The sequence below is a fragment of the Mobula hypostoma genome, chromosome 19 (assembly GCF_963921235.1).
Source record: "Mobula hypostoma chromosome 19, sMobHyp1.1, whole genome shotgun sequence".
Lineage (NCBI taxonomy): Eukaryota > Metazoa > Chordata > Chondrichthyes > Myliobatiformes > Myliobatidae > Mobula > Mobula hypostoma.
This window is the reverse complement of record NC_086115.1, coordinates 34,038,867-34,055,109: the sequence shown is the minus strand read 5'-3', so window position 1 is coordinate 34,055,109 and position 16,243 is coordinate 34,038,867. Positions and strand designations below refer to the sequence as shown.

The 16,243-nt window shown below is 41.5% G+C and overlaps 2 protein-coding genes across 2 annotated transcripts; both read right to left on the bottom strand.

Moving 5' to 3' along the window:
- Positions 1-1,099: 1,099 nt before the first annotated feature.
- LOC134359127 (interferon-induced protein with tetratricopeptide repeats 5-like) lies at positions 1,100-1,903 on the bottom strand. Its single transcript, XM_063072093.1, has one exon. The coding sequence runs from the start codon at positions 1,901-1,903 to the stop codon at positions 1,100-1,102; it is 804 nt and encodes a 267-aa protein (XP_062928163.1).
- Positions 1,904-7,254: 5,351 nt separating this feature from the next.
- LOC134358720 (interferon-induced protein with tetratricopeptide repeats 5-like) lies at positions 7,255-13,139 on the bottom strand. The gene is made up of 2 exons (XM_063071175.1): positions 12,996-13,139; positions 7,255-9,779 (listed from the first exon to the last, which is right to left on the bottom strand). The coding sequence occupies exons 1-2, from the start codon at positions 12,998-13,000 to the stop codon at positions 8,330-8,332; spliced, it is 1,455 nt and encodes a 484-aa protein (XP_062927245.1). The 5' UTR covers positions 13,001-13,139; the 3' UTR covers positions 7,255-8,329.
- Positions 13,140-16,243: the final 3,104 nt, after the last annotated feature.

Here is a 16,243-nt window from a genome sequence, read left to right as displayed (position 1 = left end):
TGACGGTTGGCAGTCCCAATCCCCAAGATAAATACCTCCACGCTTACCCTTTCTGGAGCTCCCTGATTTTTCTTTCCTGCTCTGCAAAGCCCCTGGGATAAAACCTCACCAAATTCCAGCATGCAAACAATTTACATTGTCCAATTGTAGAATTGGCACACCTTCACAAGCTTGCACCAAATTAGTATCAGACAATTACAGTAATGTCACATATTTGATGTATACACTCTGACAAGCCCTGGTTCCTCATTACAAAAGTCTATCTAAATTGCATTGTATAAATACAGTAAACGTGACATTGTCATCCCCACCCCTGCATCCACACCCTTTCCACAGCTCATACATCCACCCAGGGTCATGGAACAAAAGCAAAATGCTGCTTCAGTATTGTTGCTGAACATACTCCAAGCAAGGTTTTGGCGTTTACCTCACCTTCTTTTTCGCTAATTTCTGGTTCCTTATGAGTCTAGATGTTTCCAGGTCTGGAGAAATTTGTCCTTGGCTGTGAGCTATTCTAATTGAGATTAAAACTTCACTTTCTCCCTTGCAAAAACATTATCATTTGAAATTTCTCTATTTTAACAGTCAGCAGGTTGAACCATCTGTTAAGGATTTGCTGTTACTGTTCCTTTGATTTGGTATTTTCCTTTCCTTTCCTTGACTTAATTCCTCTGGAGAAGATTTTACAATGGCCTTGAACATACAATCATTTTATAAAAACTATTCTTCAAAAAGTGATGCAAGGGACAGTAAAATATAACCAGAGATAATTGCAGAAGGAAAAGGAGACATATAACAAAAGCCAGAAAAGATTTTCTACTTGACTCCATTTGTTCTAATTCCCACAAACCCATTTTCATTGCTTTTCCACGCTAAACAGAAATTAAAAGCTATTCAAATCTGATATGTTAAGTGTATTATTAATGTTAATATTTTGGAATTCAGCACAAAGATCGATAATGATTATGTTGAAACTATTGCTTGAAAAATTTTTGATTTGTCTGTAAAGCCTCCATGAAGGAAGGGACTGAAAGAATTTAAAAAGTGAAACATGCACCCGACATGCTTGTAGTCCAACCTGACACAATCAGTTCATCTTTCAATCATCATTTTGACTCTTGATGGAAAGGCATAATTCACAAAGTGCACTCAAATATTCCTCATTGCAAGGATCAATCATCAAGGCTTTCTGAAAGTATTCAATAGCTTTAGACTTGTTCCCATCCAGCTGATACACTAATGCTTTAACACCAAGGGCCTTACCATCATGTTGATACCTGCAAAGTTTCCCATCTGCCCAATTTTCCAATTCCTTCTGACACATTTTGCGTTCATTTGAATCATAATCAATCTTCAGGCCTTTCAGCAGTAGATTAATAGCATCGGATTCAGACTTTTTGTGGTGCAGTTCAAACGACCCAGCATATAAATATATTTTCTGCATACTTTCTGGACAAGTATACTTTAACTTCACCAAGTTGGTATAGATCTCGTCTGCTTTGGAGGAGTCTCCAATTACTTCACAGAAGTTTGCAAAGTCCAGCTGTGATTTAATTGCTGAACTTACACTATTTTCATATGTTTTTTCAAAGTGATACTTGTATTGAATGATCAATTCAGATAAAAGACAGTGATGGTTCCTGCAGAATGGAGTTCTCTGCATGTTTCTTCTTTTATCATTGTAACACATGGCCATTTCATTGTGAAAGAAGTTTGGAGTTATTTCTAAAGCTTCCTTCAACAGCTTGATACCTTTCTCCACAGCTTGTTTTTGTCTGTAAAATTTTGCTGCATACTGAAACACATATGGAAGATCAGTGACCTTCTGTGGTGGTTCTTTGACGAACCCATTTGCTTCCTCCTTTTCATTGAAGTCTGGTAGCTTCAAGGCCAATGGTAACATTCCCTTGCTGTGTCAGGGGTACTTAGTGTAGTTTAAATGGCTGTAGTGTGTTATTCATGCTGGGAGTTGGAGCCCTGGGAACTGCATCCAACTGCAGCTCCGTGAAGACCGTGTTAGGGGTATGAAACAGCAGCTGGATGACATCGGCTTGTATGGGAGAGTGAGGAGATCATCAATCAGAATTACAGGGAGTAGTTATCCCTGAGTAGCAGGAGGCAGGTAGCTGGAGGACTGTCATGAGAAGGAATGGGAAGGTGAATAGGTAGATAGCACAGAGCACCCCTGTGGCCATTCCCCTTTATAATAAGTATACCTTTTTAGATACTAAAGTGGGGGATGACCTCCCAGGGGAATGCCACAGAGACCAGTCTACTGACACTGAGCGTGGGTTGGTGGGGCCAAAGGGAAAGAGGGAGAATAGGGGAGCTGTAGTGATAGGGGACTCAATAGCCATAGGAACAGACAGGAGATTCCATGGATGTGAATGGGACACCCGGATGGTATGTTGCCTCCCTTGTGCCAGGGTCAGGGACATCTCACTTTGCATCCACAGCATTTTGGAAGGGAAGGGAGAGCAGCCAAATGCTTTGGTACATGTTGGTACCAATGACATAGGAAGGAAAAACAAGGAGGTCCTGAAAAGAGAATTTAGAGAGCTAGGCAGGAAGTTGAGAAGCAGGAACTCCAGTGTAGTAATTTCTGGACTGCTGCCTGTGCCATGCACCAGTGAGGGTAGAAACAGGATGATATGGCAGATAAATGCATGGCTGAGAAGCTGGCTTAGAGGGCATGGCTTCAGGTTCTTGGATCATTGGGTCCTCTTTTGGAGCAGATATGACCTATCCAAAAGGGATGGGTTGCACCTGAACCTGAGGGTGGCCAATATTCTTGTGGGCAAGTTTGTTCGAGCTGTTGGGGTGAGTTTAAACTAATTTGGCAGGAGATAGGAACAGGAATAAAGGGACTCAGGATAGAGTGGATAGTAAGAAAAAAGCAAAGATAGCATGCAGTCAGACTGTCAGGAAGGGGAGGCAGATGATAGGACATAATTGCAGGCAGTAGGGTGAGTATCAGTGCATTAAGGATACAGAATCAAAAAGGGGTAGCAAATACAATATTCAAAGTGTTATATGTTAATACATGGGGTATAAGAAGTAAGGTGGATGATCTTGTTTCACTTTTACAGATTGTTGGGTATGATGTTGTGCCCATCACTGAATTGTGGCTGAAGGATGGTTGTAGTTGGGAGCTGAACGTCCAAAATTACACATTGTATCGGAGGGATAGGAAGGTAGGCAGACGGGGTGGCACGGCTCTGCTGGTAAAGAATGGCATCAAATCATTAGAAAGATTTGACATAGGATCAGAAGATGTTGATATGTTGTGGGTTGAGTTAAGAAACTGCAAGTGTCAGAGGACCCTGATGGCAGTTGTATACGGGCTTCTAAACAGTTAGCTGGGATGTGGAATAGACGATAGAGTGGGAAATAAAAAAGGCATGACAAAGGGGCAATGTACGAAAGTCATGGGAGACTTTAACATGCAGGTAGATTGGAAAAATCAGGTTTGTAATGGAGCTCAGGAGAGTGAATTTGTTGAATGTCCATGAGATTGCTTTTTGGAGCAGTTTGTTGTTGAGCCTACCAGGGGATCAGCTATACTGGATAGTGTGTTATGTAATGAACCAGAGGCAATTAGGGTATGGCAGACCTAACTTTACTCCTATGTCTTATGGTCTTAAGACTTACAGCACATGCCCAGAATGCAGTTGAGTGAGCAAAGTCTCCTGCGGTTGTGGTACACGTCAGCTGTTTGAGGTGTTCCCACTCTGAGTTGAATATTGCTTCATCTCCTGTGTATATTTGGCATGCTGCTTTCTTCCCAAAGAGAAAAGTATGAGTTTGCTGCTATTTGAATACAGAGTCTCTGTTGCCTTCTTAATGGTGTTTTGGACTAGAAATTCCGATATTCAGCATCAGATTTGTTATCACTGATTTACATGGTCATGGACTTTTCTGAAATCTGATGGCGTAGGGGAGGAAGCTGTTTCTGAATTGTTGAGTGTGGTTCCTCGTGCTCCATTAATCCCTTCTTCATGGAGTAATGAGAACACGGCATGTGAGGGACCTTCGTGATGGATGCCGCCCTCTTGAATCACCGCCTCTTGAAGATCTCCATGATGGAGCTGGTTGAGTCTACATCCCTCTGCAAGCTTGTTGGATGCTGCAGATTGGAGCCCCCGTAACAAGCAGTGATGCACCCAGTCGGAATGCTCTTCATACACCTGCATAAAATGTTTAGTCTTTGCTGATGTCCCGAATCTCCTCCAACTCCTTATGAAGTACAGCCACTGGCATGCCTTCTTTATGATTGCATCAATGTGTTGGGCTCAACACATCCTCTGAGATGTTGACACCAAGAAACCTGAAGCTGCTTCACCACTGACCCCTTGATGAGGACTGGAATGTCTTCTCCCGGCTTCATGTTCCCGAAGTCCTGAAGCAGTTCCTTGGCCTTGCTGTCAGGGTGGTATGATCTGTGGGATGTGAAGGCTAGATCTTTGGGGTTGCTAATGAGGAAACAGATGTATTTTTGAAAGATGTGAATAAATAAATAAATACTACTGAGAACAAGTTGTAGAGTGCTTGAAATTGAGTCCATAGGTGTGTTTCGCAATCAGTTCAGTGTTTTGGTAAGTGAAGACTTTCAAATTATTTCAGCAGTTTGATTGTTGAAGAGTAATAACTGTTCTTGAACCTGGTGGTATTGGAACTAAGACTCCTGCACCTCCTTCCCAATGGCAGCAGCAAGAAGAGAGCATGGCCTGAATGGTGGGGATCCTTGAAGATGGATGCTGTTTTCTTGTGGCAGTACTCTTTGTAGACAGCCAAACAGACTGGTCTGGTCTGCGGATGTCTCAGGTCCGCATTGCTGTCCTTTGAACATGGAACGGAGACATGAGACTCCAGCCTGTCCTCTAATTCCCCCACAGTCTTGTCTTTAAACCCTAATTTGACCCATAACTTTCCTATCTGCCCCTAAAACCATCCCTATGATCCTAAACACTCAACTAAGTCTGACTCATGATTTCAGTGGAGATCACAGCTCAGTGACATCTTTGACGCCCACTCGTTACTGAGCCAAATACATTGGATATATGGGACTGAATTCAGCTGATCAGATGAACTTGGTAAAACAGAGGAAGACAAAACCAGGCAAGGTTTGTGAGATGGTTCAGGGAAATCTGAAGGGTGACAAGTAATAAAATAAGCTGAAATGCACAGTTTAAAATGGATATAGTAACAATCTCAATGCAACTATACACGCCTTTGAAGATCACTTAGACAGGTTTAGAAAGCTGTTTAACAGTATACATAATCACAAGTTTTATACAAGAAACAGAAACCCTTGGGTTAAGGCAACACACAAAAAGCTGGAGGAACTCAGCAGATCAGGCAGCATCTATGGAGGGAAATGGACAGGTAACATTGCAGGTCAAGACCCTTCATCTGGGCTATCATGGGACATGGGTGATCACTGGTGGAATTCCATATTGATATAGCCAGGAGAGGGTCCTTCAGTGCAATTTGAACTCAGCCACGTCACTACAGTAAAAATAAAAAATACGCATACACTGGAAATCTGAAATAAAAACTGGAAATGCAACACCACAGACACCACCTATGGAAGGAGAAGCAGTTGGTTCTGCAGCTCCCAAGCCAGTCATCATCTTAGCATGGCCATCGGAAGAAACGATGAAACTTATTGTAGCAATAATCATTTTACTAACGTTTTTAGGAAACTGAATTTCTTTAATATCATGTAGAATGATGGAGTTCAGATACAGAAGGCTACGATCAAAACCTGATGATCAGAATGGACGTGGTGTTTCAAAGATCCTGTTAACGGGCATTATCACTCTGTTCATCTTTGCTGCTGATTTCTACAACCAGGCCTTCTTTATTCTTTCTGCAAGCTTCCTCCCACAATAAAGGAAGAGAATCTTTCTCCCCCAACTCACAGCCCTCACCAAGAAACTGTCACAACGCAGAGGCAGGTCTCTGCCAAGCTGCTGAAATTTTGGTGTTTTCTTCCCTGATTCTGAAAACCCGCAATTTTCCTGTTCATGTTCTTACTTAAAATACTGTTAAATTTATGTAATCTCACTCCACTTCCTGCTGACAACCCCTGCTAAACTAGAAGCAAACTGAGAATGAGGCAAAACAGAAAACGCTGGAAAAACTCAACGGGCCAGACAGCGTCTGCAGAACGATAAGCAGAGTTTCGGGTCTAGAACTGATAAAACATCTGTTCTCAAACCTAAAAAGATTAACCCTTTTTTTCTCCTTCTACAACTGCTGTCCAGTGTTTCCTATTTTATTTCAGATTCCCAGCAACTGTTTTTTTTAACTTTCTTGCTTAACATGTAAATGATCTTTATTCACCTGGAGATTTCCTGGTTGGCACACATACAGTTTCACACTTTCTCCTGTATGAAGGCAGTCAGTGCCCTGAATCCAAGAGCCATCTGACTGGGATCATCGCAGGAATATTTATTGTAACTCCCCTCCCTTGCAATTGTCTCCCTCTTCAATTGTCTGCTGGGTACATTTCTAGTCAGGCAAATAAGAGGTCCTGAGGGGTAAGCAGTAGAAAAGGTGAGCAGTTTCAATTTCCTGGATGTCAGCATCTCCGAACATCAATCCTGGGCCCAAAATGTTGGTGCAATTACAAAGAAGGTACTCCACTGGCAATATTTCTTTGGGGGTTTGAGGAAATTTGGTATGTCACTAAAGTTTAAAGCAAATTTTTACAGATGTACTGTGGACAACATTCTGACTGGTTACATCACCGTCTGGTATGGAGGGGCCAGTGCGTATGGTTCAGTCAGCTTCAGCATGAGCACGTGCCTCCCAACCATTTGAGGATATTTACAAAAGACTAAGACAGTGACTCAAGAAGATGGCATCTATCATTAAGGCCCCTCACCATCCAGGACATGCCCCCTTCTGGTTGAGGTGTTGTTCCTTAAGCTTACATTCAGCTTTGCTGGAACAGTGAACATGTCAGAGTGGGAAGAAGAATTCAAATGGCAGACAAGAATGAGTGCAAGACCATATTCATGAACTGAATGAGGTGCGCTACAAGACAGGCATGACATCTGCAACAGATTTCTTAATGAAGGGAAAACCACATTGGGAACAATCAGCTCTGCTTACTGAATTGGAATTGTTAACTTTAGTAGCAGCACTAAAGACTGGAGTGAAAGTTCCTTAAATATTCCTTGAACTGATACTGTTCGCCATAGTGTGCAGCAAGAAAATCACTTACACTTCACTACTGGTGTGGAAAATTAAATCATAACATTTTATTGGTTACTTTTACATTCAGTTTCTGATATTACAGCTCATTTAACAATATTGAAAGGAAAATAGAAATTAATGACTATAAGATTTCAAATTAATGTTTGATTTAAAAATGCCAAACATTGGAAATCCAAATTCCTAACAGTACAAGTTCTGAAAAAAAACACACAAGTCAGGCAGCATCCTCATCTTCAGTCTGAAAAGTTAACTGTGTTTTCCCTTCCAATGGTCTGCTAAATGCTATCAGAATTTTCTGCTTTAATAGCATAATATTTTCATATTTTTAACATTTTGAGTCAGCTTTGGTGCTCTTTCACTGTAAATTGCATGAAGCTTTAATTCATTAGTATGGCAGGTAAACCAATACTAATGTGACGTGTCGACTCTACTGCAAGTTGCAAAGATTTCATCTGGAATATTTTTGCTTACAAACAAAAATTGCTCAGAATGCAATTATTGAGAGCAAAAAATGTGAAAGTGGACGGAAAGTTTATAGTAGTCAATCACAAGTGTAAACTGGAATATAGAACATTCTGTGATAATTGAGTTATAATTGTTTATGGCTCATTTGGGAAAAAAATGGAGTGAGTACTCTCCTTTTTCATTTGTGTATTTTATAAATCATTTCATTTTCTTTCAGACCAAGCTTTATTAACCTGGAAACTGAATCAGATGGTACTTCTTAGTTTGGTGCTGTCAAACATAAATCAGTTTCACCTAGAACTTGGTGGACTCGCAATTAAAACACCAGGTTAAATTGGACCCATGGTCTGGGAAATTAAAGTTGTGTTTACATGCTAGTGATACTGATCTAGCCATAGCATCAGATGTACCTGAAATAATGTCACTTCATCGGAGGTGGAAGTTGGAGAACTGATGGGAGAAGCAAATGGTCACAATATTCAGCACAAAGCCTTCAGAAGATCACCAATGAAACATGAATCAAATGTGTTTCTATTAATGTACTGCTCATGGTACCAGACAACTCTAACAGTTAAAAATGATTGAGGAAAGGCTTTGCACGTCAGTGTACTCCCGGATCTGTTTGGGTACCTGGAGACTAAGTTGAAAGGCGTAAGTCAGAAAGAGAATTGAGATATTCTTCATTGCCAGGATCAAATTCCAAGGCCTTTTCAAAGCATTTAACAGCCTCATCCTTCTCCCCAGCCAGCTGGTGCACCATCCCAAGAATTCCAAAGGCTTTGCTGTTTCTTGGATTCCTCTGAATTTGTTTTCTTAAGATCTTTCTCAAGTTGCTGTCACAGAGCTTCCATTGTTTACTTCCATGATGGATCTTAAGTCCATCCAGAAAATAGATGATGGCATTTGATTTAGATCTTTTGTGGTGCAGTTCAAATAATCCAACTTGTAAAGCTAGTGCCTGCTTATGATCCAGAGCAAGATCCTCCAAGCTCAGCAGACTGTTGTAGATCTCCTCTGCTCGGGCTACTTCTCCATTTTCTAAGCAGATTCCTGCAAAATCCAGTTTTGCAAAAATAAACAATGGTTTGAGTTCAAATGCCTTTTCAAAGTGATATTTGCTCTTACTGATAAACTCAGCTTTCAGTTGAAATGTAGCTCTGTCAGGATAGTTGCTGCCTGCTTTCTTTTTCAGAGTGAATAGCTTTCCCCTGTAACAGATACCGATTTGGTGGTGTAAGAAGGACGAGCATGGAGTAAATTCTAAAGCTCTCTTCAACAGGCCTATTGCGATATCGACATCTCCTCCTATTCTGTAAAACTTTGCTGCATAGCGAAGCACATATGGCAGATCTGGGGTCTTCCTCAATGCTTCTTCAACTAATTCATTTGCCTTCTCTGCTTCATTGAACTCTTGCAACTTTAGGGCCAAATTAACCATGGCCACTGTGTCATCTGGATCAAGCTCCAGCACCCGTCGCAGATACCTCACTGGCTGACTTCGCTCCAGATTTTCTGGAACACCAGAAATATTTTCCAGACGAAGCAAAGCTGTCGCATAGCCCACAGTCCACTCCACATTGTTGCAATCTTTCTCCAGAGCCTTCTCAAAACATTCTTTTGCCTCCACATAATAAGTAGCAGCAGAACTCAACAATGACCATCCCTTCTCCCCGTACACCTCAGGGGTCATTGCTGTATAGCGAGGGCCATCACTGAGCGGTTCACAGATTATCTCCAGCTTGTCGAGGTAGGACTGGGCCTCGGTCAGCTGTCCCATGTGGTAATGCACCCAGGCAAAGTTTCCATAGGTGATGATGCTTCTTCTTTCAAATTCATTGTTGTGGTTCTCTCTCCAAATCTTTTCCGCTTCCTTTAAATTTTGAATGGCTTCTTCATAGTTGCCTTGCTGACAGTTTACAAAAGCAAGGTGGTTGTAGGATGTGGCTTGATATTTGACACCAAGTTTTATAGAATCTTGTAATCTAAGCTTCATATCACTGAAGTCAGTGTTGTCCTTCTGTGGAATCCACGTGAAGTGACACTGAAGTTGGCAGAGTTTCTCAAACAGGGATTCCTTCAGAGTGTCGCTGCATGAAAGCACAAAGTAATCAAAGATTATTGATGTGAAATCAATTCTCCATCCTAACTGCTAAATGCTTGGACTGACAATATTAGCAAATTCTGAATTCCTGAGCTGGAGCACAGGCAGGGAGAGGTGGGTGCAGAACAGTTCAATCCCTGCCTGATCAGACCAGTATCTACCAGATGGTGATTAACCCAGTGGAAAACAGTCTTGGTACTGGAAATACCAACCAATAAGCCGAGACAGCCAGATTAAAATAACCACTGTGTTCTGACTATGCTAAATGAATGTGTTTTAAATTAAGCAAGAGAGCAGGATATATTTACATTCTAATTTGTCATGTAAGGGTTGGGCCAGTCCAGCAGATTATTAACTCAGTAGCCGGGAAAAGGAAAGAAAAAAGCAACTTTGTGGCACCATGTCGGTCAGGTGGTTCTCTGTCTGAATACATGGCTGGCAAATTAAAAAGCAATTAGTAGCAAGGCTAATTAGCCAGTGATGATGAAACCCATCATCAGACAAAAACGTTCATGAAAAATCTGTTGACAGAAGTCTCAAGGAAGAGCCTAAAGCTACTGCGGATGCTATGAAAATACCATGGATATCCAGTTTAAATCAAGAAGGCAACATCCATCATCTGGGACATGCCATATTCTCACATCTACCATCAGACAGAAGATACAGAAGCCTGGAATCCTGTACCATCACATTCAAGAACAGCTAATTCCCTTCAACCATTCAGTTCTTGAACCAATCAGCATAATTTTAATCTCTCTTGTTTAACACTCTGAATGCTTTGCACTAAAATGGGTTTAGTTTATTTTTGTTATAATTATCTTCTGTCTTGTAAGAATTGTGTGTAATTTAGATTTATGTTTCTCTTGTGAATGCTTTTATGTGATGTTGCTGCAAGTAACTTTTTCATTTCACCTGAGAATATCCACTCATTGCAACTTTATTCGATACCTCTGTTACATAATAAAGCGGCCGCTGAGTGATTGTTTGTGGTCTTCTGCCTCTGTTGCCAATGCACTTCAAGGTTCACAGCACTTTTGCAACATGTGTTTATCTGTGCTACGGTCACTTTCCTGTCAGCTCAATCCTCGCTGGCCATTCTCCTCTGATCTCTCACATTAACAAGGTTTTTTCACCCATACAACTTCTGCTCATTGGGTGTTTGTTTTTCATTTTTTGCACCGTTCTCTGTAAATTCTAGAGTCTGTTGTGCTTGTAAATCCCAGGAGGTCAGCAGTTTCTGAGAATCACAAACCATTCCATCTGTCATCAACAATCATTGCACAGTCAAAGTCACTTAGATCACATTCCTTCCCAATTCTGATCGTGGTCTGAGCAATACCTGAGCCTCTTGACCATGTCCGCATGCTTTTATGCATTTTGTTGCTGCCACATTATAGGCTGGTGAGATATTTGCATTAAAGAGCAGTTGTATCTAATAAAGTGGTCACTCAGTGGATGCACTTGTGAAATGAACTGAACTAAGACTTTAAACTGTTTCTGCAATGCTGACAACACAGCAAATTGGACAAAAAATTGTAAAGTGATAAGTGTAAAATGAAAACAACAGTATCTTACGCTTGGTGCTGTCATAAACAAGTCCGTGAAAAGACTTCTGTCTCTCAGGAGAGCCCAATGCAATAACTAGCTGTAGGACAAGACTGAGAGATCTAGGATAATTCCTCCTCAGTGCAGAGAGTTGTGAAAAATAGGGTAAAGATGATAGAGGTGCAAGAGACTGCAGATGATTGAATCTGGAGCGATAAAAAAGATATGCTGAAGAAACTCCACAGGTCGAACGCTGTGGAGGTGAAGGAATGGTCAGTGATGAGGGTCGAGACTCATTATAAGATCTGAAGAGTAGAGAGAAGGTAAACTGTATGTAGAAGTCAGAGGAAGCGGTGAGACCAGGACTAGTAGGTGATAAGTGGAACATCACAAAGGGGATCTGAAGCCGATGTGTGTGCACCAGATTATAAACTGGGAAAGAGCATGAGTGGATCAGTAAGACATATTCAGTTGTTGGAGATCGAGACAACGAAGGTGAATCTGGTAACTCTGGGGATCGTAGCGCTGACAGCTGATCCAATCCAATGCTGATAAAGATGATCATGAATGTCGGAGAAACTGATCATTCATGTCAAAGCCTGAAGCCACAAATGTTGAAAGCAATGGAACAATGGAACAAGTATCCCCACACCCCTCCATGCAATTCTGTGAATTGACATCATCTTCGACTGCTTGAGCCCTAAAGTTCAGATTATGTCCGTTGTAATGTACTTCCCATGTCAATCTCATCAAGTTATTTAAATTTGGTAAGGTTTTCCCAAGTGTCTTGCACTCAAGCAGGTATCAGTCCAGTTGGAAAACCTGACAACATATTTTAATGTTGCCAATCCCATATTCTATACGATCTGTCACTGTGCCTTCTGGCACATATCATTGCTGAGATATGGTGATCAGAACTAACTCCAAAGATAATTTAACCAAAGATGTGCAAAGATCCAGTTTTGATTTCCAGCTCTCCTTGTAATTAAAGACTCACTTCCCGCTGTTCACTTTGATTATCAGTCACTGGGTTTAATGATTTCCTTCTGTTTCACTGCTCCTCTACAGATTCCGAACTTGTCCACATTCTTCCACCCTGAACTCCAGATTCTGCAGTTGCTTCACCTGCATTAACCATCATAATCCTTGGTACATTTTAATCCCTATCTGCTTTGCTCACTGCATCATTTAGTGATATCCATAAACTTCAATATATAATCCACTACTACTGAATGTTGTCGATGATGAAAAGCCTTTCCCCCAATGCAGATTCCTTGAAATGGAGGATATGTTCACTTATTTGCCTCTTGGGCTCTCTCTCCTCATGAATTCTTTCCATTTTGGAGACCTGGACTACAAACCTTACCTCAAATCATGATTTCCTGGGATGAAAAAAGTGGGTGATCTCTTATACTTGGCCTCCCCCACTATTTCCCAGTAGTATGTATCCCCAGGATCAAGTAAATTTCCCAGATCACAAACCAGGATTCAGATCCCCTTACCCTAAGTGATCACAAACTCCTTTCTCAGATGTCTGCAGATCCAGAAACAGATTACATTAAGTTTGACTGATCAGGTCATCCATGCTAACACTTCCGACATTTTTTAGAATGCCCTGACTTCTAATAACATTGTGGAAACAAATGGGCTCACTCACCTCATGGTGCTGTTTGGGATTCTGGCCGTACTTCAGAGGACTGGTAAAGCTACGTGACTGTTCAACGGGAGGATTTCTGGTATCTTTTATAATCTGTAGGGTTGGGCTGAGTTGTAAAATTTGCAAACCAAGAGTGGAATGGAAAATGAAACTGGAAGCTAATACTGGCAAACCTGTTTTTTCCTTGAGAATTGAATTGGTCACGATAATCAATTATGTCTAAAAACAGGTCATGTTAATTCAAGCACCACTCATTTTAATCCCTTTACATATTAATCCTGCACACTATTGAGAGTGAAGAAGGGATTTTAGAATAATATTCCAACAGACTTTGAAGAACCAAAGATCACAAAATTATTTGATATCTTCCTCAAACACTGCCTCACGCAATCCAGGAGAGTTCAGACTTTAACCCTCTGTTACTCCACTGTTGCTCTCTCTCTGTAACTATCTCCTCCCTGTGTCCGTGCTTTCACTAGCTCTGCTCAGTGGAGACTGTGACTTAGAGACATCGTAGGCATTCATTTAGAAGCAGGAGGCACAGAGAGTCGAGGAAAAAACATTTGAAAATTCAGGAACAGAGAGTCTCCAACATTGAGCTCACCTTTGAAGTCAAAATGGAATCTTTTCTATAAGGCATCTCCGAAATCAGGACTAGGCTGACTGAGGAGAAAGGAATGAATGAAAGAGGAAAATAAGCTTGTGAAGGCTTTGCAATGGAAATTTGCTGCAGGGCTGGAAGAGAATGAGTTTGAAGGAAGACTAATGGGGAATCAGAAAGAAAGAAAATGGAAAATGCAAGGGGAAATTCTGGATTCCAATGGGCGTGTGATCAATGATCTGATGCTCATTTGGAGAGCGAGCCCAGGAAGGAATATAATGAGTGATAGACCAAGTATTTCTGAGAGAGCTGGGAGCAACAACCAGTAAACTGTTGAATGATACCATGGGACAAAACCTGTGCGCTAATATTGTGTTGCACTTCTAAACTTTCAGATATCATAAAAGAAGTAGCTGAAGAAAATCCCCAGTTTAGCTAAAGAATTGTCTCAATTGGGAGATCCTGTGGAAAATGCTATATATTATTTTTAATGTACGAAAGTTCGTTGTCTGATGCCTAAATCTCCAATTGGACAAATTCCCGTGCCATTAAGCTGGACATGCTTTGATCATTTCAGAAGATCGGGACTGCTAGGTAACACGGGGGGCCAGAAGTGCTCACTTTAGGCCTCAAAGGATCGTCTTCCTCAGGGGTTTCTTCACACATTATTGTCCATGTTTTCAGCTCACAGATTTGCCAACGAGGCTTTCCAGTACCCATTCAGGCACAGTAACAACTTAGGACAGCATAGAAACTTGGATATTGGTCTTCCCAAGGGAGAGCTCAGTTATTAAAAATTGCATTGAGGAGAAAGACGAGGATGAGAAGGCGTCCAGGACACCCAGCAGGTGAGGCTACCTTGCAAGGTCACTTCCTAATGATCACTGTACTCAACTGTGAGGAACTGAATGGATTCAATTGCTTGTCTGTCTTTATTTGCGCAGGTGGTGAGACCAAGACAGGCTACTGCTGATGTTCACTGCTAGAAATAAAGTTTCTATTAGGAAAAGTTCAGTGCAGGCAAACAATAAAGTGCAAAGACATATAAAGTAGATTGTGAGGTCAAGAGTCCATATTATTATACTAGGAAATCATTTAATAATCTAATAGCGGTACGGTGGTGGTGCTTAGTACCATGCTTTACAGTACAGATGATCCAGGTTCAATTCCCACCACTTCCGGTAAGGATTTGTACGTTCACTCTGTGGCCGTGTGGGATTTCTCTGGGTGCTCTGGCTTTCTCTCACAGACCAAGGATGTACCGGTTGGTGGTTTAATTGCTCATTGTAAAATTGTCCCATGATCAGGCTCGGATAAAATCAGGAGGTGCTGGGCAGTGTGGCTCGAAGGGCCGGAATGTCCCTACCGCATCTCAATAAATAAATACAGACTAAAACTTGTCCTTTAGCCTGGTAGCACATGCTTTGGGACTTTTGCATCTTCTGCCCAATGCGGGGGCTGGAGGAAAGAGAGAATGTCTGCGGTGTGTGCGGGGTCTCTGATAATGTTTGCTGCTTTACTGAGGCAGTGAGAAGTCATAGTCATAGTCATACTTTATTGATCCCGGGCGAAGTTGGTTTTCATTACAGTTGCACCATAAATAATTAAATAGTAATAAAACCATTAATAATTAAATAGTAATATGTAAATTATGCCAGGAAATTAAGTCCAGGACCAGCCTATTGGCTCAGGGTGTCTGACCTTCCAAGGGAGGAGTTGTAAAGTTTGATGGCCACAGGCAGGAATGACTTCCTATGATGCTCAGTGTTGCATCTCAGTGGAATGAGTCTCTGGCTGAATGTACTCCTGTGCCCAACCAGTACATTATGTAGTGGATGGAGACATTGTCCAAGATGGCATGCAACTTGGACAGCATCCTCTTTTCAGACACCACCGTGAGAGAGTCCAGTTCCATCCCCACAACATCACTGGCCTTACAAATGAGTTTGTTGATTCTGTTGGTGTCTGCTACCCTCAGCCTGCTGCCCCAGCACACAACAGCAAACATGATCGCACTGGCAGAGTGTTGACGGAGTCACCAGATAGAAGGCTGGTTTTCAGTCAGGTGCTGAGCTGTGTCCACAATTCAAAAAAGAAGAGGCACTGGTGAGCTTCCTAGGCCATTGCATCCCTGTAATGGATCATGACAAACCATTGGTGATGTTTACGACTAGGAATGCAAAGTCTCAATACTCTCGACCTCAGAATCATTAATATAAACAGGAGTGTGTGAACAACCTCACTTCCTAAAGTCTATAACCCCCTCTTTTATTTTATAGACATTGAATGAAAAGTTGTCACCATGACCCCATGCCATTATTGCTATTTGAGATACGACCCACTATGGTGGAATCAGCTACAAACTTCAGATGTTTCCACTAGGATTGGACACAACATGGCTGTTTGGAAGGAGAAACCAAAACCACTGTAAAAGTGCTAGATTTATATAAAGCTGACTTTCTATGTAGTGGAACAGGCTGCTGACATAATAAGCTGAATGTATTTGATGTTTATTATCCGTGTTTGGGGGGAATGTGCAAAGAACACCATGCAGAACTGATTTCTATCAACAACAATGAGGCATCCATGTGTTGACCACTGTTGTTCATCCATCGTACGTCGATGAGGACCTCGACACCATTATTGA